This window comes from Theropithecus gelada, chromosome 8 (assembly GCF_003255815.1).
Source record: "Theropithecus gelada isolate Dixy chromosome 8, Tgel_1.0, whole genome shotgun sequence".
In the NCBI taxonomy this organism is placed as follows: domain Eukaryota; kingdom Metazoa; phylum Chordata; class Mammalia; order Primates; family Cercopithecidae; genus Theropithecus; species Theropithecus gelada.
The window spans coordinates 147,134,918-147,157,493 of record NC_037676.1 but is presented as its reverse complement, the minus strand read 5'-3'; the positions used below and the strand labels follow the sequence as shown (position 1 = coordinate 147,157,493).

General features: G+C 48.2%; 1 protein-coding gene across 6 annotated transcripts in view; it reads left to right on the top strand.

The window, feature by feature from the left end:
• The first annotated feature begins 8,450 nt into the window (after nucleotides 1-8,450).
• Nucleotides 8,451-22,576, top strand: part of ZNF250 (zinc finger protein 250) — a 22,901-nt gene continuing 8,775 nt past the window's right edge. The window contains exons 1-4 of one of the 6 annotated variants that reach the window (XM_025393173.1): nucleotides 8,451-8,987; nucleotides 20,466-20,561; nucleotides 20,810-20,936; nucleotides 21,175-21,288. In XM_025393173.1, coding sequence (XP_025248958.1) covers nucleotides 20,520-20,561; nucleotides 20,810-20,936; nucleotides 21,175-21,288 — 283 coding nt within the window. In that variant the 5' untranslated portion in view covers nucleotides 8,451-8,987; nucleotides 20,466-20,519. Of the gene's footprint in view, nucleotides 8,988-9,275; nucleotides 9,401-15,200; nucleotides 15,290-20,465; nucleotides 20,562-20,794; nucleotides 20,937-21,174; nucleotides 21,289-22,576 lie in introns of those variants that run through there. The other 5 variants (XM_025393172.1, XM_025393177.1, XM_025393176.1 and 2 more) reach the window with 5 other exon arrangements.

Here is a 22,576-nt window from a genome sequence, read left to right as displayed (position 1 = left end):
ATAGACCTGCTCACTGCAAAACATACTTCTCACAGGACGTAATGAGCAATCTGGGGCCATTTTTTGATGTTTGATTATTGTCAGTGTTTAAGTCTCACCCTCCCTCTTTCCTTTGTGCTCACACCTGGGGAAACCGGTAAGAAAGCCTGGGTGCTCCCTTCTTTGGTAACACCAGAAGATTCGAACCACACAAGCCCCTGCCTGCATGTGGGGACTCTCCCATCAGTCCCACCCCAACCACAATAAAAACCCAGTCCAGCCTCCTTTCCTTGCTGTCTCAAGCCATTTTGGACCCGCCTGGGAAGCCTCGCTGCTGCCCTCAATTATGTATAAAATAAACCTTTTCACACCCCCCTTGGGGTGTATGTGTTTATGTAACATCATCAGTCTCAAAATTGTGGGTGGGTCATCTGAGTCTGCAGGTAACCATACAGTCGGCACTGTCAGCAGATGTCTGGGTGATGACCGTCCCACCCAGTGGTATGTCTTCCATTGCCTCGGCATATTCATTCACCAGCTCTCTGCTGGCTGGCCAGCATGTGCTCTGAGCTGTGCTGCTCTTTGTGTCGTTGTTGAGTCCAACAGAACCCTCCAAAAAAAGCTCCAGGGCCTGGGGGGAAAATAGGGCCTTTACTGGGCAAATTTCAGCTGGACCACCCACCTGAGGCTTGAGGGGCAAGAATCACAGTCACCACTGGCCCCTGTTGTGTGTGGGGAGGGGTGGGGAGCACCCTGGCTCCCAGATACCCCATGTGGCTGCTTCTATGTGCAGAGTTTTCTCTGCCCATGGGCTAAGCTCTGAGCATTTCCAAAAGTCAGAACATCAACTGTGGAGACTGCTCCCCTATGGAAATTTGATATAATCAAATGATGGGTTAAGGATAAATGTCATAATGTGGGTATTGGAATAACCAGCTAGCCATTTGGAAGATAAAATTAGATCCATTCTCCACACCATGTAGCAGAATAAACTGCAAATGGAACAGAGAGGTAATTGTAAAGAAACAATACCAAACAAGTACTAGATGAAAATATGAATAAATTATTCTAGAAACTGAAAGTTAGGGAAATTTTACTATTACTCAAAATCAAGAAACAAAAGAGAAAATATCCATAAATTTAACCACATGAAATTTTTTACATGATCAAAACCAACAAAGTAAAAAAATGACAGAGAAAAATATTTATAACATATTACAGATAGCACATATAAAATAATATACAAAAGATTATTTTAAGATTAGAGTTGTCAGGCCAGGGTAAGTTCATACCTGTAATCCCAGCACTTTGGGAGGCCAAAGTAGGGGGACCACTTGAGCCTAGGAGTTCAAGACCAGACCTGGCAACATAAGGAAACCCTGTCTCCACACAAAAAATTTTTAAATTAGCCTGGCGCGGTGGCACGCTCCTGTGGTCCCAACAACTTTGGAGGCTGAGGCAGGAAGATTGCTTGAGTCCAGGAGGTTAAGGTTACAGTGAGCCATGATGGCACCACTGCACTCCAGCCTGAACAACAGAGCAAAACCCTGTCTAAAAAAGATAGGGTATCATTTTCAAGAAATGTTGAAACCACTGAGTAACACAAGTGAACTCCAGTCCTTACCTCATACAATATATAAAAAATGACTCAAAATGTATCATCAATTAAATGTACAAAACTTAGAAGAAGAAAATATAGGAGGTCGGGCGCCTTGGTTCACGCCTGTAATCCCAGCACTTTGGGAGGCCAAGGCAGGTAGATCACAAGGTCAGGAGTTGAAGGCTGAAACCCCATCTCTACTAAAAATTGGCCAGGCATGGTGGCAGGTGCCTGTAACCCCACCTACTCAGGAGGCTGAGGCAGGAGAATTGCTTGAACCCAGGAGGCAGAGGTTGCAGTGGGCTGAGATTGCGCCATTGCACTCCAGCCTGGGCAAAGACCAAGTCTCAGTCTCAAAAAAAGAAAAAAGAAAAAAAAAAAAACTTAGGGGAAAACCTTAGAGACCTTGACTTGGCAAGAATTAATTAATTTCATTATTATTACTTTTTGTTTTATTGAGTGCTTGTGTGCTAAACACTAAGCGCCAAGGCTACATCAGTGAACAAGCAACCTCCACCTCCCAGGTTCAAGTGATTCTCCTTGCCTCAGCCTCCCGAGTAGCTGGGATTACAGGTATCCACCACCATGCCCAACTAATTTTTGTATTTTCAGTAGAGAAGGGGTTTTGCCATGTTGGCCAGGCTGGTCCTGAACTCTTGACCTCAAGTGATCTTCCCGCCTTGGCCTCCCAAAGTGCTGGGATGACAGGCGTGAGTCACTGTGCCCACCCAAGAATTTACTAAATAAGAAACAAAAAGTATGAACTTTCAAGGAAAGAAATCAGTTAATTCATTTATCAAAATTTAAAACTTTTGCTCTTCAAAATGAAATGAAATGAAAAGGCACAACTGTGAGAAAATATTTGCAAAACATATATTTGCAACATAGGACCTGTATCCAATCCTATAAATAATTGATAACTCAATAAGACAAATGACTATTTAAAATGGGCAAAAAATGTAAACAGCTGCTTCACCAAAGAATATATGTACATAGTAAATAAACACATGAAAAGATGCTCAGCACCATTAAGCATTAAAGAAATGCAAATAAAAACCACAGTGAGGCTGGGCACGGTGGTTCACACCTGTAATCCCAGAACTTTGGGAGGCCAAGACAAGTGGATCACTTGAAGTCAGGAGTTTGACACCAGCCTGGCCAACACAGCGAAACCCTGTCTCTACTAAAAATACAAAAATTATCCGGGCGTGGTGGTGCACGCGTGTAATCCCAGCTAGTTGGGGGGCTGAGGCAGGAGAATCACTTGAACCCGGGAGGCAGAGGTTGTAGTGAGCCGAGATCATGCCAAGGCACTCCAGCCTGGGCAGCAGAGTGAGACCCCATCTCAAAAAAAGAAAAACACATGAGATGCCACTGTACTCCCATCAGCATGGCTAATTTTGTACAGATTGACAATACCAAGGGTAGGCAAGTATATGGAGCAACTGGAGCTGCCACATACTGCTCAAGGAGGGTAAAGTGGTGAAAAACACTTTAGAAAGAGGTTGACAGTTTCTTTAAAAGAAACAAAAGCAGGCTGGGTGCAGTGGCTCACACCTGTAATCCCAGCACTTTGTGGAGCAGAGGCGGGTGGATCACTTGAGGTCAGGAGTTCGAGACCAGCCTGGCCAACATGGTGAAACCCCATCTCTACTGAAAATACAAAAATTAGCCAGGCGTGGTGGTGTCTGCCTGTAATCCCAGCTACTCAGTTGGCTGAGGCAGGAAAATTGCTTGAACCCAGGAGGCAGAGGTTGCAATGAGCCTGGATCATGCACTGCACTCCTGCCTGGACAACAGAGTGAGATTCCGTCTCAAAAGAAAGAAGAGAGACAGAGAGAAAAAGAGAGAGAGGGAGGGAAAAAGAGGGGAAGAGAGAAAGAAGAAGAAAGAGAGAGAGAGAGAGAGAGAAAAAGAAAGAAAGAAAGAAAGAAAGAAAGAAAGAAAGAAAGAAAGAAAGAAAAAGAAAGAAAGAAAGAAAAGAAAGAAAAAGAAAAGAAAAAGAAAGAAAAAACGAAAGAAAGAAAGGAAGGAAAGAAAAGGAAGGAAGGAGAAAAATGAAAGAAAGAAAGCAAAGAAAAGAAAGAGAAGAAAGAAGAAAGAAAAGAAAGAAAAAGAAAAGAGAAGAAAGAGAAAGAAAAGAAAGAAAAAGAAAGAAAGAAAAGAAAGAAAGGAAGGAAGGAAAGAAAAGGAAGGAAGGAGAAAAATAGAAAGAAAGCAAAGAAAAGAAAGAGAAGAAAGAAGAAAGAAAAGAAAGAAAAAGAAAAAGAAAAGAGAAGAAAGAAAAAGAAAGAAAGAGAAAGAAAAGAAAGAAAAAGAAAGAAAAAGAGAAAAGAAAGGAAGGAAGGAAAGAACAAAAAGAGAAAGAAAGAAGGGAGCACAGATACACACAAAAACTTACATACAAATGTCTGTAGCTGAAAAATGGAAACAACCCATGTCCAGTATCTGGTGAATGGATTAAAAATTGTGGTACGTACAATACAGTTGTTGGGAGTCTTGCCCAACAATGTAAAGGAGCACACCATTGATACACACAGCAAATGGCTAAATCTCAAAATACCTCTGCCGAGTGAAAGAGGCTAGATCCACCCATACTCCAAAATAATATATCTTCTATGATTATATAATACCATACAAAGTACAAACTGAGTTAGAGTGACAGAAAGCAGACCCAGGGATGGGGGCGTTTGGGGTTGATGGACATGTTTAGTATCTTAATCGTGGGGATAGTTTCACAGGTATCTACTTATGTCAACATTTTCATCAAACTATACTTAAAGTACGTGCAATTTATTGTGGGTGCAATTTATACCTCAATAAAGCAACAAAAATAAAGCAATAAGGACACAGCAGTCAAATATATTTTTAAAAATCAATGTATTATCAGCCTTATGGTATATTTCCCCATAAGAAATGTTTATTTCTCTTCTCTGAACACAGTATTTCTAAATATCCTCAGTTGTACATATTAATTAGGTTGAGGATAAACTGAATGATAGTTAATGAAATCAGATCCGAGGTCATGAATTTTAAATTGATTAAGTTATCTTATTTATCACTTATCTGGTGTCAAATTGATTACCTGTAAGTTCTCAGGTTCCATCAAAAAAACACTATCAGGGATTTCTGGCAATTTTTTTTTTTTTTTTTCCTGAGACAGAGTCTTGCTCTGTCACCCAGGCTGGAGTGTAGTGGCGTGATCTCAGCTCACTGCAAGCTCTGCCTCCCGGGTTCACACCATTCTCCTGCCTCAGCCCCCCAAGTGGCTGGGATTACAGGCGCCTGCCACCACACCCGGCTAATTTTTTGTGTTTTTAGTAGAGACGGGGTTTCACCTTATTTGCCAGGATGATCTCTGTCTGACCTCGTGATCTGCCCGCCTCCGCCTCCCAAAGTGCTGGGATTACAGGGGTGAGCCACTGCGCCCAGCCTGATTTTCGGCAATTTTAAATCTTAAACATGGCACTTTACCCAGCTGAAAAACGACATTTTCCTAGTCACCCTTAGAGCTAGAACTGGTAACACACTTTAGGCCAAAAAGATATTAAGTAAAAGTCGCAAGGTGCAGTTCTGAAACAGCTGTTTCACGTGGGGTTGACTGAGCATACATTTGCTTTTGTCTTTTGTTTTTTCTCACTCTGCCTGGAATCTGGATGTGATTCTAGTAATGAAGCAGTCTTCTTGCAATCATGAGGCAAAAAAAAAAAAAAAAAAAGAAAGGAAGCTGCTTATTAAGATGGCCAATGGGAAATAAAGGGGGAGCCTAGAGGCCTGGTGGCATTGTGTGGCCCTAGATGGGCTCCATATTCCTAGAAAAACTGACTCATTAAAAAAAAAATTATTTGGTTCAGCCACTGTAATCAGGTTTCTGTTGCACAGTCAATGCCAATCTTAAGTGAGACAGTAACATAATATGTTAAATTGGTTTAAAAAAAATGTGAACACAACCTCAAAGAATAGTTTCCAGCATAGCACTTCTGGTCTCTCTCTTTCCACCCACACACACACGTTTGTATGGTTTCTGGCTCACAACTGCCATAGCCCTTGTTACAGTCGTTTGTTATAACGTTGGATGTTATAGCAATGATTCTCCTGCCTCAGCCCCCCAACTAGCTGGGATTACAGGGGAAGACCTCAGGAAACAAAATCTCTCTGACCTTCTCCTGGCCGCAGGACCCTAATCTTCCCCTACCTTTCCAATTGTGGGTCATAAGACCATCATTCCAGAGAGGGTCCCACCTCATAGCCTGGTGGAAAAAACATTGATGTCATGAAGCTTCCATGAAAACCCAGAGGACTGCGTTTGTAGAAGCTTCCAGAGAGCTGAACACACGGAGGTTCCTGGAGGGTGGTGTGCCCGGCAAGGACACGGAGGCTCTGCACCCCTCTCCCCATGCCTTGCCCTACACATCTCTTTATTTGTAGCCTTTGTAATATCCTTCATTATAAACTGGCAAACATAAGGTTTTCCCTGAGTTCTGTGAACTGTTCTAGCAAATCAAACCCAAAGAGGGAGTCATGGAAACCCCAACTTGAAGGAAGTCAATCAGTTCTGGAGGCCCAGACTGTGACTCATGTCCGGGATTGGGGAGTGGGGAACTGAGCCCTCATTCTGTGGGATCTGGCACTATCTCCAGGCAGACAGTGAAGGAGCTAAATTGGAGGACACCCACTAGAATTGATTGCTTGCTGATGGGGAGAAATCCCCATATATTTGGGGTTACCTAAGCCTTCTGTGTTGATTGTTATTGTGTTAGTATGAGAGCAGAGGAAAAACAGGGTTTGAGAGTTTTTCTGAAACAATTTTCTGGTCTCCTAAGGTAGGCGTGGGTTTGAATCCCACTTGTGGCAGTGTGAGAGCAGAAAAAAAAAGTTTGAGTTTTTCCAAAACAATTGGTGTCAAAACATGGTGAAACCCCGTCTCTACTAAAAATACAAAAATTAGCTGGGCGTGGTGGCAGGTGCCTCTAATCCCAGCTGCTTGGGAGGCTCAGGTAGGAGAATGGCTTGAACCCGGGAGGCAGAGGTTGCGGTGAGCCAAGATCATGCCATTGCACTCCAGCCTGGACAACAACAGTGAAACTCGGTCTCAAACAAAAAGTAAACTGTATACTTATGAATGATACATATATTGTGTGTATATATATATCATATACTATTTGTTGCAGGGATTGTGCCTCACACAATTGTGGGACATAGTTCCTGTAAGGCTGTTGTCTTTGCATCTGTTGCTCGAACAGGGCAGACAGGAAGGGAAGATGAAGTAAAATGAACGTAAGGACAAGTTGAGGTCTGTGACCTCAAGCTGGAGCCCAGGATGGGCTGAAACCCCTTTGTTGCCCTATAGGAGAAGCTGGAGTCTTTAGTCTTAGAACTGAAGAAGCCAGAGGAAGAGGGGGCAGCTGCTGCCTCATGTCGCCAAGGTGAACCAGCAGACACACTGCACCTGCCCAGACCTTCTGTAGTCCTCCCCATCTCTGGACACTCTGTAATTCCTGCATTTATTCTGCATATTGCCTACTGTCTCCATTCACACATATGATCCAGAAAGACGGATTTGTTAGGCACGTTGCTTGTTCACTGATGTAGCCCCGGCACTTAGTGCTTAGCACACAAGCACTCAATAAACATTGTGCTGTTGAAGGAGAAAGACAGTCACAGAGACACAGAAGGGACATGCTAGAGAGGATGTCAGCTGCTAAATCTAAGTGAAGGGCATGCAGGTATTCATTGTATTATTCTTTCAACCTTTATGAATGTATGAACATTTGCAAAATAAAAAAAAGTTGTGCGGGAGGGAGAAAAACAAAAACCAGGATGCACTGAGGTCTGAGGTGAAGGTCCCAGAGCATCAGTTCTCTGTTGGGATCAAGATGCTGGGACAGAGCTTGATCCCTCTCAACTGCTAAAACAATCCAGGACAATCCAGTAGTAGAGCTGAATTTCAATCGCCTTGGCCCTGAGCTTCACAGCCCTTTGGCAGAGGGAATCCTGTGACACTGAGGTGTGTGTAACCACAAGACTGGCCCAAACTGACCCTATTCTGTTGGTAACAGGAGGTATAGCAGAGCCAAAACTGAAAGTCATGTAACTTGGGCACGCACAAAGGAGGAAAATCATAACTCAGAACCAACGTTTCCTCCCTGCGGAGCCAAGAAGACGGACATGACCGGAGCTTGAGGGGCGGGACGCTTTCAGAAAGGAAGAGTCCATCATCCTGGAAGATGTGGTGCTGAAACCTGCCATTCCACACCTTACCATAAATGGCCAAGTTTAAAGCCCTCCTATCGAAACCTGCCCGCCAGCACTTCTGTGTGCCAACCTGTCCTCCCTAACCCATCAAGTTTGACCTAAGCCCAGTCTGGAACACACATTTGAGCCGTGCCTCCGGTCTCCTTGGCCGTCGACCTTGAAATAATAAAGCCTTCCCTTTTCTCAAACACCGGTGCCATAGCATTGGCTTCTAGTGCGCCAGGCAACGGGCCCGTTGCTCGAAACGCGCGTGGTGGATGGAAGCTCCGTGAAGTGCGAACCCCTGCCCGCAAGGGCTGCTGTTACGAAGTTCGCTGAAGCGCAGCACAGACTTGGCGTTTGCCTGGTGCGTGGCAGTTACGGAATTACCGCCACATCCTCCCGGCCTCCGCTTCCAACAGCGCGGGCCGGGCACTCGCTTCGAGCCCACCCCACAACCTTAAGCCTTCCCCGCCGCCCCCCAGCAGCCCCCAGCCCCGCCCTGTGGAGAAGCCTCTTGAGAGTCTGGGCCTGGCCACGCGCCCGATGCACGACGCGGACCTGGCCTTCGGGAGTGAGGCCAGCGGAAAGTGGACTCGGCGCCGGCCTTCCCCTCCCCTGGCACCGCTCCAAACCAGCCCCACCCGCCCTGCCGCGGCTGTCAGGTCCTGGGCTGTGCCGAAGCCTCCACGCGGGTGTGGCCCGCCCCTCTCCCCCAGGTGCGCGGTGTAAACACACCAAAAAGCAAACACCAGGGCCGAGTGGGCGACGGAGGCGGTCGCTGTTCAGTGTCGCCCCCTGCCGGGACCACGCCGCGCCGGGCACAGCGAAGAGAGGCTGCGCCTCCGACCTCGCAGCGCTCAGCCTCCTAAGTGGGCGGAATAACCTCACGCAAGTCATCAAACAAGAGGACTTCAGTGTTGCAACGAAGGAAGAGAAACGGCCCCTGAGGAGGCGACATTCGCACTGCAGCGGCGCAGGGACCAGCCAGGCGGCTGAGGGCAAGGTCGTTCCCAGCAGCGGGGACCGCAAGGGCAAAGGCTTGGAGGGGGGAACGAGCTCGAGTTCTAGGACGGCCGAAGCCAGCGCAGATCGAGCAGGGGCTGCGGGGCAGGCAGGGGTGTCCCCCACAGGGCGACGGCGGCAGGAACTCGGGAACCGGGACGGCGAGCGGGTAAGGCTCGAAGGTGGGCTGTAGCCTACGCGCCCGGAAGTGCGGCCGGGGTGCCGGCCGGGCCCACTGCCCAGGGCAGTTCGGCCCCTCTAGGGATCGCGGAGGCCTGGCTCTCGGTGGCGCCTGAGAGCTCCCTGCAGTCGGCCACCGAGGGAGGCTTCGTGCGGGGAGGCGGGTCAAGTGACGTAAACATGCGTTGCCCTCCAGGATTGGCGAACTCGGCTGTGGGGGCGGGAACTGAGGGGCAGGAGCCCCCAGGGATTGGCGGCTGCGCAGACGGGGCGGGGCAGCCCTTTGTCTGAGGGTGCTGCGGGATGCCGCTTCTTCGCGCGTGAGGCTGCGGCGTGGACGGTGAGTGGGGGCCGCGTGTCGGCGGCGGCCAGGACCCTCTCCCATCATGGACACCCGAGCCGGCGCGTCCTCCACACGAATCGTGGACTCTTCCCCGCGAGCACGCACTGCCCCTTCCGTTTACGCTGGTCTCCTCCCCTCATGGACGCGCGGCGGCCTCCTCCCCAGGGCCAAGGCCGCGCCCTCTCCCCGGTTCGGGGTTCCCACCCTTCCCCTCGCCCGGCCTTGGACCCCCTCGGGCCCTCCCGCGCCCCCGCCCGCCTCGGACGTCCTCGGTCCCTTCCGCGCCCCTCCCCCCGTGGGCCCCCTCGGAGCCCCGGCGTCCCTCCCACCTTGGATCTCCTCAGATCTCCGGCGTTGCTCCCCGTCGGGCCCTCCCGCGCGCTTTCTACCGGCGCCGTGCCTCGGGCCAGGCTGGCCGGAGTCCTAGGGGCGCAGTCCGGACCCCCGGGCCGCTGTCCTTGCCGCGCTCCTGGGAGTCTCGTGTCCCCTGGGATGGGCCCGGAAAGGGGTGGGGAGCTTCCCCAACATATAAAAATGGAGGTTTTTTCTGTTTTATGCACAACCTGAGGAGCCCCATGAAGACCCCGGCGGCGCACCGGGAGCGCCACTTTATTTAGCTGTAAAAAGTCTTCCCGCGTCAAGACGAAAACGAGCTGCTTTGGTCTCAGCAGTTGGTCGAGTGTGCTACTTGCCGGGTGTCTTATCCTCTCCCCGTTTTGCTGTCGATGCTGTCTTTTCTGTTACTTTGTCAGAGCCCTGTTTTAATGAATGAGCCCAACGCTTTGCAACACAGCAAATATTTTCCTTGTTGTTTATTGGCTTCATTTTAAAATTGAAAATAATATGCAATACTTGTAATGCAGGCATGTCAGAGAAATATAAATCACCCCCCAACACTCTGCCAGTGCATGAAGAGGCAGGAACTGTGAACAGTTTCGGATGCCGTTGGCGCTCTAGGCACGCGCGCACACCCTTTTTTCTGTCAGCAAAGGGAAGCTGCTGTCGTTTGGACTAACACCGGGGCGGCAGGGGGCGCTCCGCTCGTCCTCCGCCGGGTCGGTGCGCGTGGATTTTTCAGGTCGTAACTGTCTTCTGGACGTAGGTTTCTCTGCCCGGTGGACTCTACCAAGTGGGTAACGGTGAGAGGTTGCCATTGACATTCCCGCCCCGTCCGGGGCTCTGGTCCTGTGCCCTTGACAGGTCACTGCATTCCTGCCAGGTCGACATTTTTCGTTTATTGGTGAGGTTGAAATCCCTTCATTTGTGTTTTAGCCGTTTGTATTACTTTGTGATTTACCAGCTCATATTTTTTTCCATGTGTGTTGAAAAGATACTTCTCAATTTGTCTTTTGACTCTGATTATGGTGTTTGGTTCTGGTTTGGGCTTTTTCAAAATAGAAAATTTTAAATTTTTAAGAGTCAAATATTTTGCCTTAAGGCATTTGGGGCTTTGTGCTGTGTTTTAAATGGCTTTCCCCACTCCAAGATTATTTTTAAAATAAACTCTTGTTTTTCTGTGGTACTTGCAAAATGTTGGATACGTCTGGAATTTATATTTTCTTGTGGGGTGAGCGTGGACTCCAGCTTCGTTTTTTCCTCTAAATCATAGGCATTTCTAATACCATTGATCTTTCCATTGATTTGAAAAACCACTTTTGTCATATACTAAATTGTTGCATGCCTTTAGGTCCATTTTTGGAGTTTGGTAGCTTTGATGCGCATACGATTTTGATTTATAAGCTGTGGATCTCTGAATCTCTGCTTTCTGCTTTTGGTATTTTGCTTAGAACGGCCCTTCCCACATAAAATAATAAAAACATACCTGTATTTTAAAGTTCTTTTTTATTGAATATAATAATTATACATATTTATGGGGTACATGTGATATTTTGATACAAGGATAGCATACAATGTATAATGATCAAATCAGGGTAATTAGGATATGTCACCTCGAACATCATTTTTTGTATTAGAAGCATTTCACATCTCTTCTTCTGGTTGTTTTGAAATATACAATAAATTATTAACTATAGTCACCTTACCGTGGTATCAAACACTGGAACTTATTCATTATATCTGACTGTATGTTTGTAGTCATTAACACCTATGTTCACCTCCCCCCAACCCCACCCTTCCCATCCTCTGGTAACCATCATTCTACCCTCTACCTCCATGAGACCAACTTTTTAAACTCACACATACAAATGAAAACATGCAATATTTGTCTTTCTGTACCTGGCATATTTCAATTAACATAATGACCTCCAGTTCCATCCCTGTTGCTGCAAATGACATAATTTGATTATTTTTATAGCTGAATCATATTCCATTGTGTACATATACCACATTTTCTGTATCCATTTATTTGATGTACATTTTGGTTGATTCCATATCTTTTTTTTTTTTTTTTTTTTTTTTTTTTTTTTTTTGAGACGGAGTCTCGCTCTGTCGCCCAGGCTGGAGTGCAGTGGCGCGATCTCGGCTCACTGCAAGCTCCACCTCCCGGGTTCACGCCATTCTCCTGCCTCAGCCTCCCAAGTAGCTGGGACTACAGGCGCCCACCACCGCGCCCGGCTAATTTTTTGTATTTTTAGTAGAGACGGGGTTTCACTGTGTTAGCCAGGATGGTCTCGATCTCCTGACCTCGTGATCCGCCTGCCTCGGCCTCCCAAAGTGCTGGGATTACAGGCGTGAGCCACCGCGCCCGGCCTGATTCCATATCTTAGCTATTGTGAATAATGCCGCAGTCAACATGTATGTTCAGATATCTTTTTGATATACTAACTTCCTTTCTTTTGGGTATATACCAAGCAGTGGAATTGCTGGGTCACATAGTGGATCTATTTTTAGTTTTTCTCATATGCCTGTTGGCCATACATATTATCTTTTTTTGATAAATTATTCAGATCATTTACCTGTTTTTAAATCAGATTAGTTGTTGCTTTCTATTGAATTGTTTGACTCCCTTCTGCGTTCTGGTTATTAATCCCTTATTGGATGGACAGTTTGTAAATATTTTCTCCCATTCTGTATGTTGTCTCTTCACTCTGCTGATTGTTTCCTTTCCTGTACAGAAGCTTTTTAGTTGATGTAATTCCATTTGTCTAGTTTGCTTTTGTTTCTGTGCTTTTGAGGTGTTACCCAAAAAATGTTTTCCCAGATCAGTGTCCTCAAGTGTTTCCTTGATGTTTTACAGCTTTCTTTATAGGGATCCTGTGCATTTCTAAAGTTTAATCTTGTTTCTTGTTGCTATTTGTTGAATAGATTTTTTTCCCTTCATATTTTCTGACTAGGTGTTACTGGTATATAAGCTATCAGTTTGGTTGTTTGTTTTTTGTTTTGTTTGTTTATTTGCTTTTCATCTTTTGAGATGGAGTCTCGCTCTGTTGCTCAGGCTGGGGTGCAATGGTGGGATCTCGGCTCACTGCAAATTCCACCTCCCGGGTTCAAGCAATTCTCATGCCTCAGCCTCGGGAGGAGCTGGAATTACAGGCACGTGCCACCACACCCGGCTGATTTTTGTATTTTTAGCAGAGACGGGGTTTTATCATGTCACCCAGGCTGGTCTTGAACTCCTGACCTCAGGTGATCCACCCACCCTGGCCTCCCAAAATGCTGGCATTACAGGCATGAGCCACTGTGCTCAGCCAGAAAGCTATCAATTTGGATACGTATTTCTGATCATTAATTCGGAAAGGTTGCAGGTTAGGGTTAGTTTAGATTAGGTCAAGTTTAGCAGTGTTTTGCCTTTTGCTCACAGGTGACTCAGAAGCTGCCTCTCTTGAAAGTGCTTTCACCCTGGGGGTAGGGGCTCCTTGGTGATGAAGAGGGAGCAGTGCTTGTTAGCAGGAAGTCCAGGGAGTGAGGATGATGAGAAGCAAGAGAAGGCAGTGGCTCTGGAGGAGATCCTGGCAGCTCACCCCAGACCAGGAGACTCCAAATCTGCCTGTCCCAGTGTATCACCATGTTCAGGGTCCTCTGGAATGACAGGCATACTGCTTTGTCACATCAAGACAGTCAGGAATTCCAAAAAGAGTGATAGGAGTGTCTCACTGCGGTGTGGCTTTCGATCACCTAAAGAAAACTGGAAAGCCAGTTGCTGTTAACAACATTGATCTATTGTTTTTGTTTTGGATTATTCCTTAGGGAAATTTTCAAGATTGAAATTCCTGAGTTTGAAAAATGAACTCTTCATGCTGCCACCTTTGTGACCAGTGGGTGGGTGGGATCGTTGCTCAGCCAGTGCCCTGAGTGGGTGTTCTTTATATTGCCCATTTGTTAGCTGTTGGCATGGCCTCAAGAGGGGGGTCCTCAAACTCCACTTCCAGTATTCGATGGCGGTGATTTCCAGCCTGTCCCAGCCCCTGGCCTTGGAGCCTGGCATCTATAGAGGACTCGTCATGAGCCTGTCTTTTAATTTTTAAAAACGGTCCACATCACACTCTCTCCCTGCCTGAACTGTGTTCTCATGGAACAAAACTTGGAGTTGGACCTCAGAATCCTGTGAAGTGTGGATGGAGTGTGTTGTTAAAAGCCAGTTTCTGTCACCCCAGATAGCTCTTACGTTTTTCTGCTTGAGTATGCAAGGTTTAGGTTGAGGCCCATGGTGTTTGCCTGGCCTGGTTTCCTGTTACAGGCTTGTTCCAGGAAACTGAAACCTTTTATCTGCCATAGTATAAGGAAAAAATTTAAACTAGTTAATACCACTTTTAAAATGTATTTTGTATATATTTTTAAATATTTAGTTAGTTAGTTAGTTATTGAGACAGGGATTCATTCTGTTGCCCAGGGTGGAGTGTAGTGGTGCAGTCACAGCTTACTGCAGTCTTGACCTCCTGGGCTCAAGCAGTCTTCCCATCTCAGCCTCCAGAGTACCTGGGTCTACAGACTAGCTAATTTTTAAAATTTTTTTGTAGAGACGGGGGTCTCACCATATTATCCAAGGTGGTCTTGAACTCCTGAACTCAGGCAGTTCTCCCACTTTGGCCTCCCAAAGTACTGGGATTATAGGTGTAAGTCACCATGCCCAGCCATTTTTGTTCATTTATTACCAGAATACAATCAGACTGTGATTTTTTTTTTTTTTTTTTTTGAGACAGAGTCTTGCTGTGTCACGCCAGCTGGAGTGCTGTGGCACAATCTCGGCTGACCGCAACCTCTGCCTCCCAAGTTCAAGCAGTTCTCCTGCCTCAGCCTCCCGAGTAGCTGGGGTTACAGGCGCCTGCCACCATGCCTGGCTAATTTTTTGTAGTTTTAGTAGAGACGGGGTTTCACTATGTTGGCCAGGCTGGTCTCGAACTCCTGTGGCCTCCCAAAGTGCTGGGATTACAGGTATTAGCCACCACGCCCGGCCGATTTTTTTTTTTTACTTAGCAATATGTGAAGATCATCTTTCAATAGAGACCTGATACTGCATTTCGTGTTTATGCTTTTCTGAGACTCACCCCAGGTGGCAGTCTTTCCCTTTCACTTCTCCTTGCCGCACACTTGTTGACAGCCTGGTATTGTCCGTTGGAGTTTTTCCTCTGTGTGTTAATTTAATCAAATAGATAATAACACCTTATCCAGCAGCATCCTCCTCTGAGCCAAGCCTGTTCTTAGTGCTCTCCTCTTACCAACCACATGATCTCCAGGCCTTCAGAGGAGTGTGTCATCTCCTGAATTTATAGGTGGGGCCTCAGTACAGCTGGCCCAAGTGAGGCAGGTGAACCAGTCCCAGGTCCTTGTGATACACATACCCTTCATGGGCTCAAAGTCATAGTTTACAAAATGAGATTGTCCCCTGCATGATGACCCCATACTGCATTTTCACTCACCCATCTGGCAACCTGACACAGCATACATCTTCCTCTTTAGCAGGTGTATAACTTTATGTGGAAGGACCAACATAGCATTTGCCTCAGCAACATCCTTGAATCTGCACCCTCACCCACATCCATTCTTATAAGGTACCCACTATCCAAGAGCCAGTCTGATTTGCCTAAATACTGCTAGGTAGCCTTCTTAAGAGTATGAGAAACTCCACTTTCCCACGCCTGCCAGTGGCAAGTGTTGACTCCGTACTTGCTATTACAAATGGCATAAAGTGTGAGCTCATTGCTCTTCATTCATTTATTCAACAAACAGGCTGGGTGTGGTGGCTCAGGCCTGTAATCTTGACACTTTCAGAGGCCAAGGAGGGAGGATCCCTTGAGCCCAGGAGTTCAAGACCAGTCTGGGCAACATAACAAGACCTCGTCTCTACCAAAAAAAAATTAAATTATCCAGGCCTGGTGCTGTGACCTGTAATCCTGGCTACTTGGGAGGCTGAAGTGGGAGGATGACCTGAGCCCAGGAGTTGGAGGCTGCATTGAGCTGTGATTGAGCCACTGTACTCCAGCCTGGACTACAAAGTGAGACCCTGTCTCTAAGAAATTAATTAAAAGTTTTAAAAAGTACATTGCCTGGCAATTTTTAATCATTAGCCTAGAAGTAATTAAAAAAAAAAAAAAAAAAGTCGACCACTGATTACTCTGTTGGGCCTGCTTCTTGGTCTGCTGGTGCAGGAGAAAGGGATAGGGTGAGAGCTGGGTGGGGCCAGGGCTGCTGTAGTGGGTAGGGCAGAGGTCTCTAAGAGATGGATGGGGAGCACAGGCCAAGGGATAAAGGGCTGCAGGGCTCTGAGGAAAATCACAAAGTTTGGGGCAGGCCCAGAGGAGTCAGTGGGGTCCTGGGAGGACCTTGGAGCAGAGGACAGTTACTGTGTTCTCACAGGAAGGTAGATGGAGGAGCTTGGCTGGCAGACTGTGCTGAGAGCTGCTGAACATCTAGGGGTGGTTGTCGTGGGGCAGGGAGGGCGAGATGGGCAACATGGTCAGGTTCTGGATGTGCTTGGAAGGTGAATTAGAAATGTGAGAGTGAAGAAGGAAGGAGGCTTATGTACAGGTTCACAGACCAAGCTGGGCGCAGAAATGGTGGTAGAGGAGGTGCTCGGTTTGGAATATTAAGTGTCTGAGATGCTATGAGACACCCATATTGAAATGTTGAGTCAGAGGGACGGGGGTCACCAGCTCAAGTGTACCAAAAGAGCTACTGGGCTCAACTGACTTTTCAGACTCACAGGACAACCATGCCTAGCAACAGATTCATGGAAAAGCTAGCCAGCATCATTCAGCAGCCATCCAGGGAGTACTCAGGTGCATAAACACAAGATGCAGGTAGGAGGAGGAGTTAGCCTAGTCAAAAGCCTCGTGGTCATACAAGCCACACCTCCTGTGTCGGGAGAACTGGCTGCAAGACCTGCTCAGGACGCCCTGAATGTACTTCCTGTGGTTGTTCATCATTGAGTCCCAGCCCAGGTGTGGTTGGGCCGTAGGGAGAATGACCACCCACCTCAGGTTTCCAGGGGACTAGAGCTGTGCATTCACCAAAGGTCAAATTCGCGTGCGGGGCCAGGCACAGTGACTCACGCCTGTAATTCCAGCTCTTTGGGAAGCTGAGAGGGACAGATCACTTGAGCTCAGGGGTTCGAGACCAGCCTGGGCAACATGGTGAAACCCCATCCCTACAAAAAGTACAAAAATTAGCCGGGCATGGAGGCAGGTGCCAGCTACTCAGGAGACTAAGGTAGGAGGATCGCTTGAGCTTGGGAAACGGAGGTTGCACTGAGTCGAGATCATACTACTGTACCCCAGCCTGGGCAACAGAGCGAGATTCTGTTTCAAAATAAAGAAATGGCAGATCTGTGCGCTGGTGGGTGACCCATGGAAAGGGTCAGGGTGTGGTAGGAGAGAAGGCACTTCTGCCCTTGATGATAGGCAGATGTCAGACAGGGGGACCAGGAGCACATGAGGCCACTGTTAATGATCACACTTGGTCTTCGTCTTAATCCAAAATTGGTTACTGTTGGGCTGGGCGCAGTGACTCATGCCTGTAATCCCAGCACTTTGGGAGGCCGAGGCAGGTGGATCACCTGAGGTCAGGAGTTCGAGACCAGCCTGACCAAGATGGTGAAACCCCGTCTCTACTAAAAATACAAAAAAAAATTGGCCGGGCGCAGTGGCTCAAGCCTGTAATCCCAGCACTTTGGGAGGCCGAGGCGGGCGGATCACGAGGTCAGGAGATCGAGACCATCCTGGCTAACACGGTGAAACCCCATCTCTACTAAAAACTACAAAAAACTAGCCGGGCGAGGTAGCGGGCGCCTGTAGTCCCAGCTACTCGGGAGGCTGAGGCAGGAGAATGGTGTAAACCCAGGAGGCGGAGCTTGCAGTGAGCTGAGATCTGGCCACTGCACTCCAGCCTGGGCAACAGAGTGAGACTCCGTCTCAAAAAAAAAAAAAAAAAAAAAAAAAATTAGCTGGGCATGGTGGTGGGTGCTTGTAATCCCAGGTACTCGGGAAGCTGAGGCAAGAGAATTGCTTGAACCTGGGAGGCAGAGGTTGCAGTGAGCCATGATCACGCCGTTGTACCCCAGCCTGGGCGACAGAGCAAGACTTCATCTCAAAAAAAAAAAAAAAATGGTGACTGGACACGGTGACTCACGCCTGTAATCCCAGCACTTTGGGAGGCCGAGGCGGGTGGATCACCTGAGGTCAGGAGTTCAAGACCAGCCTGACCAACATGGGGAAACCCTGTCTCTACTAAAAATACAAAAAATAGCTGGGCATGGTGGCGGGTGCCTGTAGTCCCAGCTACTCGGGAGGCTGAGGCAGGAGAATGGCGTGAACCCAGGAGGCGGAGCTGGCAGTGAGCCAAGATTGTACCACTGCACTCCAGCCTGGGCAACAGAGTGAGACTCTATCTCAAAAAAAAAAAATACAAAAACAATTAGCCAGGCATGGTGGCACATGCCTGTAATCCCAGCTACTGGAGAGGCTGAGACAGGAGAATCACTTGAACCCAGGAGGTGGAGGTTGCGGTGAACCAAGTTCTCGCCCTGCACTCCAGCCTGGGCAACAAGAGTGAAACTCTGTCTCAAAACAAACAAAAAAAATTGGTTATTAATGTATTCCATCTGGGTACACACAAGTTACTAAAGGAACCACTGATTTCCTGCTGAACTAAAATGTACCATTTTTGTTATCTTCCAACTTCCCACATACCTATCTGGCCTCATCTGTTCCTCTGTCGACAACCTGCTGGTTTAATTACAGTGCCTTCCTACCCACCCTTGGCTCTGATTCCTGGGAAGGCAGGCCCTACCCCCTGTTCTTTCCAGTTTCATTCTTGGTTATTCTCTAGCATCCATTCTTATGAATTCTCAAGTAGTTTTAGTCATTCCTTTAAAAGACTTCCGTTGGAATTCTAATTAGAATTGCATTGCACTTACACAGAAATGTGCACACACACACACATTTGGAGGGAGTGGGCATTTTTGGAGAATAGCAGCACAGGGGAGGGTTGAGAGTCAGCCTCTCTCCATCCATGTTTCCCTGTCCTGTTCTTCAGAGGCAGGCAGTTAGTTTATTGTATCTTCCTGAAAGTTGTCTATGCAAATATATACATATATCTGATGTGTGTTTGTTGTTTTGTTTTGAGACAGGGTCTCACTCTGTTGCCCGGGCTGGAGTGCAGTGGCACGATCTCAGCTCACTGCAACCTCCGCCTCCTGGGTTCAGGTGATTCTCCTGCCTTAGCCTCCTAAGTAGCTGGGATTACAGGCACGCACCACCACACCCAGCTGTTTTTTTTTTTTTTTTGAGATGGAGTTTTGCTCTTGTTGCCCAGGCTGAAGTGCAATGGCGTGATCTTGGCTCATCGCAACCTCCACCTCCCAGGTTCAAGCAGTTCTCCTGCCTCAGCGTCCCGAGTAGCTAGGACTACAGGCATGCACCATCACGCCCGGCTAATTTTGTGTTTTTAGTAGAGACGGGGTTTCCCCATGTTGGTCATGGCTGGTCTTGAACTCCCAACCTCAGTTGATCCGTCTGCCTCGGCCTCCCAATGTGCTGGGATTACAGGCGTGAGCCACTGCGCCCGGCCTGATTTTTGTATTTTTAGTAGAGACGGGGTTTCACCATGTTGGCCAGGCTGGTCTCAAACTCCTGACCTCAGGTGATCTACCCGCCTCGCCCTCCCAAAGTGCTGAGATTACAGGTATGAGCCACCACGCCCGCCTATATCTGATGTTTTATAGACAATGGGATTATGATATCCCTTGACTTCTGCCCCCAGGCCCTTTCTTCCGGGCAGCCCTGACACCGATTTTGTCACTCTTAAAGCACCGTGTTGTGGTGCCCATCTGAGCCAAGCATGTGAGGGGGTTGGTTGCTTTCTTATACCACGTTTTTCTGGAGTGATCTCCCACCTTTGGTCACCTGCTTGGTTTCTGTGTCCCTGTCACAGACTTTGATGCTCCAAAGGGCTGTGACCCCTGTCCTGTACAGGACCAAATGTGTCAGGAAAGCTCTTGCCCCCGCTCCCCCTTTTTCCCGGCCGTGTGGGTGTGTGTCAGATACCCTTGCTTACCTTGTGTTACGTTCCAGCACCGGCCCCACTACCCCAAGCATCCCTTTCTCACTTGATGACAAGTTTTCCTTCAGCTGCTCAGACCAGATCCCTGGGCCACTGTTGACTCAGTTTGTCCGGAGCTGACCACTTCTCATGCCTCCCCTTTGAATACCTGGTTGAACCTGGTGCCACACTGGAGCACCAGGGCTGCCTAAGGGTGGGGTGAGGGGAGTCTTACTGTCACCCTGATGGCCAAGACTTTCTTAATTGGGAGGGTGTTTGGGGAAACAGCTTGGCCTGATGCCTGTATCCCCCACATGACCTGGGGACAGTCTGGTACTTGTGTGAGTGCCCTCAGGTATAGAACACACAGGGCCTTGGTGAGCTGGTGTATGGCAGGACCATGGGCCAGGACCAGGGTGCAGCAAGTGCCTTGCACCTGGTGTTCAGAGAGCCCAGTACTGACTGGGCAGACCCAGGAACTGTGTGTTCAGAGCCTGGACAGGCTCCTGAACCATAGGGTCAGAGTTCACGGGAGAGGCAAGGCAGACCAAGGCTGCAAAAGTAGCAGCTCCTTGCACCTGACCTCAGTGTGCCCCTCACTGACTCTGAGGCCCAGGGATCCCCTGAGGGCCCCCCAGGAAGTTAGGGTCTCAAGGCCATGCCCCTCATTTGCCTCCTTCTCTTCCTCAGCCCCACAGGCTCCTTCAATTTCTGTGATCCTCAGAGGCCCCAGGAGACCAGGTGATGGCAGCAGCCAGGCTCCTGCCAGTGCCGGCAGGACCCCAGGTAAACTGTCCCCAATGCTTATGCAGTGCCCCCAGCCAGAGCCCTGTGGTTCCTTCTGTGCCCCATAGAGCTCCTGAGAACAGCCAGAGCATCACTGCATCCCCTGAACTCTGTGGCGCCTTCCCATTACCCACCTCAGCTCACAGAGCCCCCTGCACCCCATTGCCAACTGCTCATGTCACATGCACCCACTCCCCATCACAGAGGTCAGGATTTGGTCTTACTTACAGCAGCCCCTGTCATTCTAGGCCAAATTGACCTTCGAAGATGTGGCTGTGCTCCTCTCCCAGGATGAATGGGACCGCCTGTGTCCTGCTCAGAGGGGCCTCTACAGAAATGTGATGATGGAAACCTATGGAAATGTAGTCTCATTGGGTAAGCCCCCTTAGCAGGCCTTGTCTGTGTATCTGTGTATTAGACTGGGGTGGGGGCTTCTCAGGGTACGGGGCCTGGGGCAGGCTGGTCCTGGAGGTTTGCTCTCATCACCTCTCTGGGTGCTCAGCTCCAGCAGAAAGTCAGTCCTGTCCATTTTCATGTCCCCACAAGTGGCTTGGGCAGTGGGAGGGGGCTCTGTAAATATTGTATAAACAAAGACTTCCCTCCCCACGAGCAGGACTTCCAGGATCCAAGCCTGACATAATCTCCCAGCTGGAACGAGGGGAAGATCCCTGGGTCCTGGACAGGAAGGGGGCTAAGAAGAGCCAGGGCCTGTGGAGTGACTACTCAGGTGAGTGAGGAGAGCTGGCCCCTCCCTCACGAGGGCTAAACAGGTCCTGAGCAAAGCTGTGGACCTAGTTCATACTGAGCCACTGACTGGAGTGGCTTCCACCTGGGGTAAAACCTTATCTGGCCTTGTCTGGCAAAGGAGTCTGGACTGGGGGTTGCTGAATCAGGTGGCAGTCAGTGGTGGGAAGTGAGCATAGCAGTGAATTTCAACAAGCTGATGTGCAGAGCCATGTAGAGGAAGTTAGGGCGTGGCTGCAGTGATTCTGTCGCTGGACTGATTAGCCAGATTTGGTCCTAATAGGACATTCAGGTTTTGAGAGTTACCTGATGATTTAGAAAAGAACAAAGCACCCTAAATATGGAAAGAAAGTGTCTCAACCTGACACTCAAGGTGAAGTGCTGAAAACACACAGCTTCATCTCAAGAACAAGACAAAGGAGCCCGCCATCCCCATGTCTATATAACACTGTACTGGGTATCCCATGTATGAAATAAGGCAAAACCGGCCAGGCGCGGTGGCTCACACCTGTAATCCCAGCACTTTGGGAGGCCGAGGCGAGCGGATCACAAGGTCAGGAGATTGAGACCATCCTGGCTAACACGGTGAAACCCTGTCTCTACTAAAAATAGAAAAAAATTAGCTGGGTGTGGTGGCGGGCGCCTGTAGTCCCAGCTACTTGGGAGGCTGAGGCAGGAGAATGGCGTGAACCCGGGAGGCAGAGGTTGCAGTGAGCTGAGATCACGCTACTGCACTCCAGCCTGGGTGACAGAGTGAGACTCTGTTTCAAAAAAGAAATAAAAATTAAAAATAAGGCAAAACCAAAGCTATAAGAATTGGAAAGAAAAAAGCATTTTTTGCAGTTTATGTGATTGTCAACCTGGAAAATGATTGATTAAAATTTCACAAGGGAAATTACCAGTTTTGCTGGATACAAATTTTTTTTTTTTTTTTGGTGACAGTCTTGCTCTGTCACCCAGGCTGGAGTGCAGTGGCACGAGTCTCGGCTTACTGCAACCTCCGCTGCCCAGGTTCAAGCATTTCTGTTTTGTTTTTTGTTTTTTTTTTTTTTGAGACAGAGTCTCACTCTGTCACCAAGGCTGGAGTGCAGTGGCGCCATGTTGGCTCACTGCAAGCTCCACCTCCCGGGTTCACACCATTCTCCTGCCTCAGCCTCCTGAGTAGGTGCCTGCCACCACACCCAGCTTTTTTTCAATTTTTTTTTTTTTTTTTTTTTTTTTTTTTTTGAGAGCGGCGTTCTCGCTCTGTCGCCCAGGCTGGAGTGCAGTGG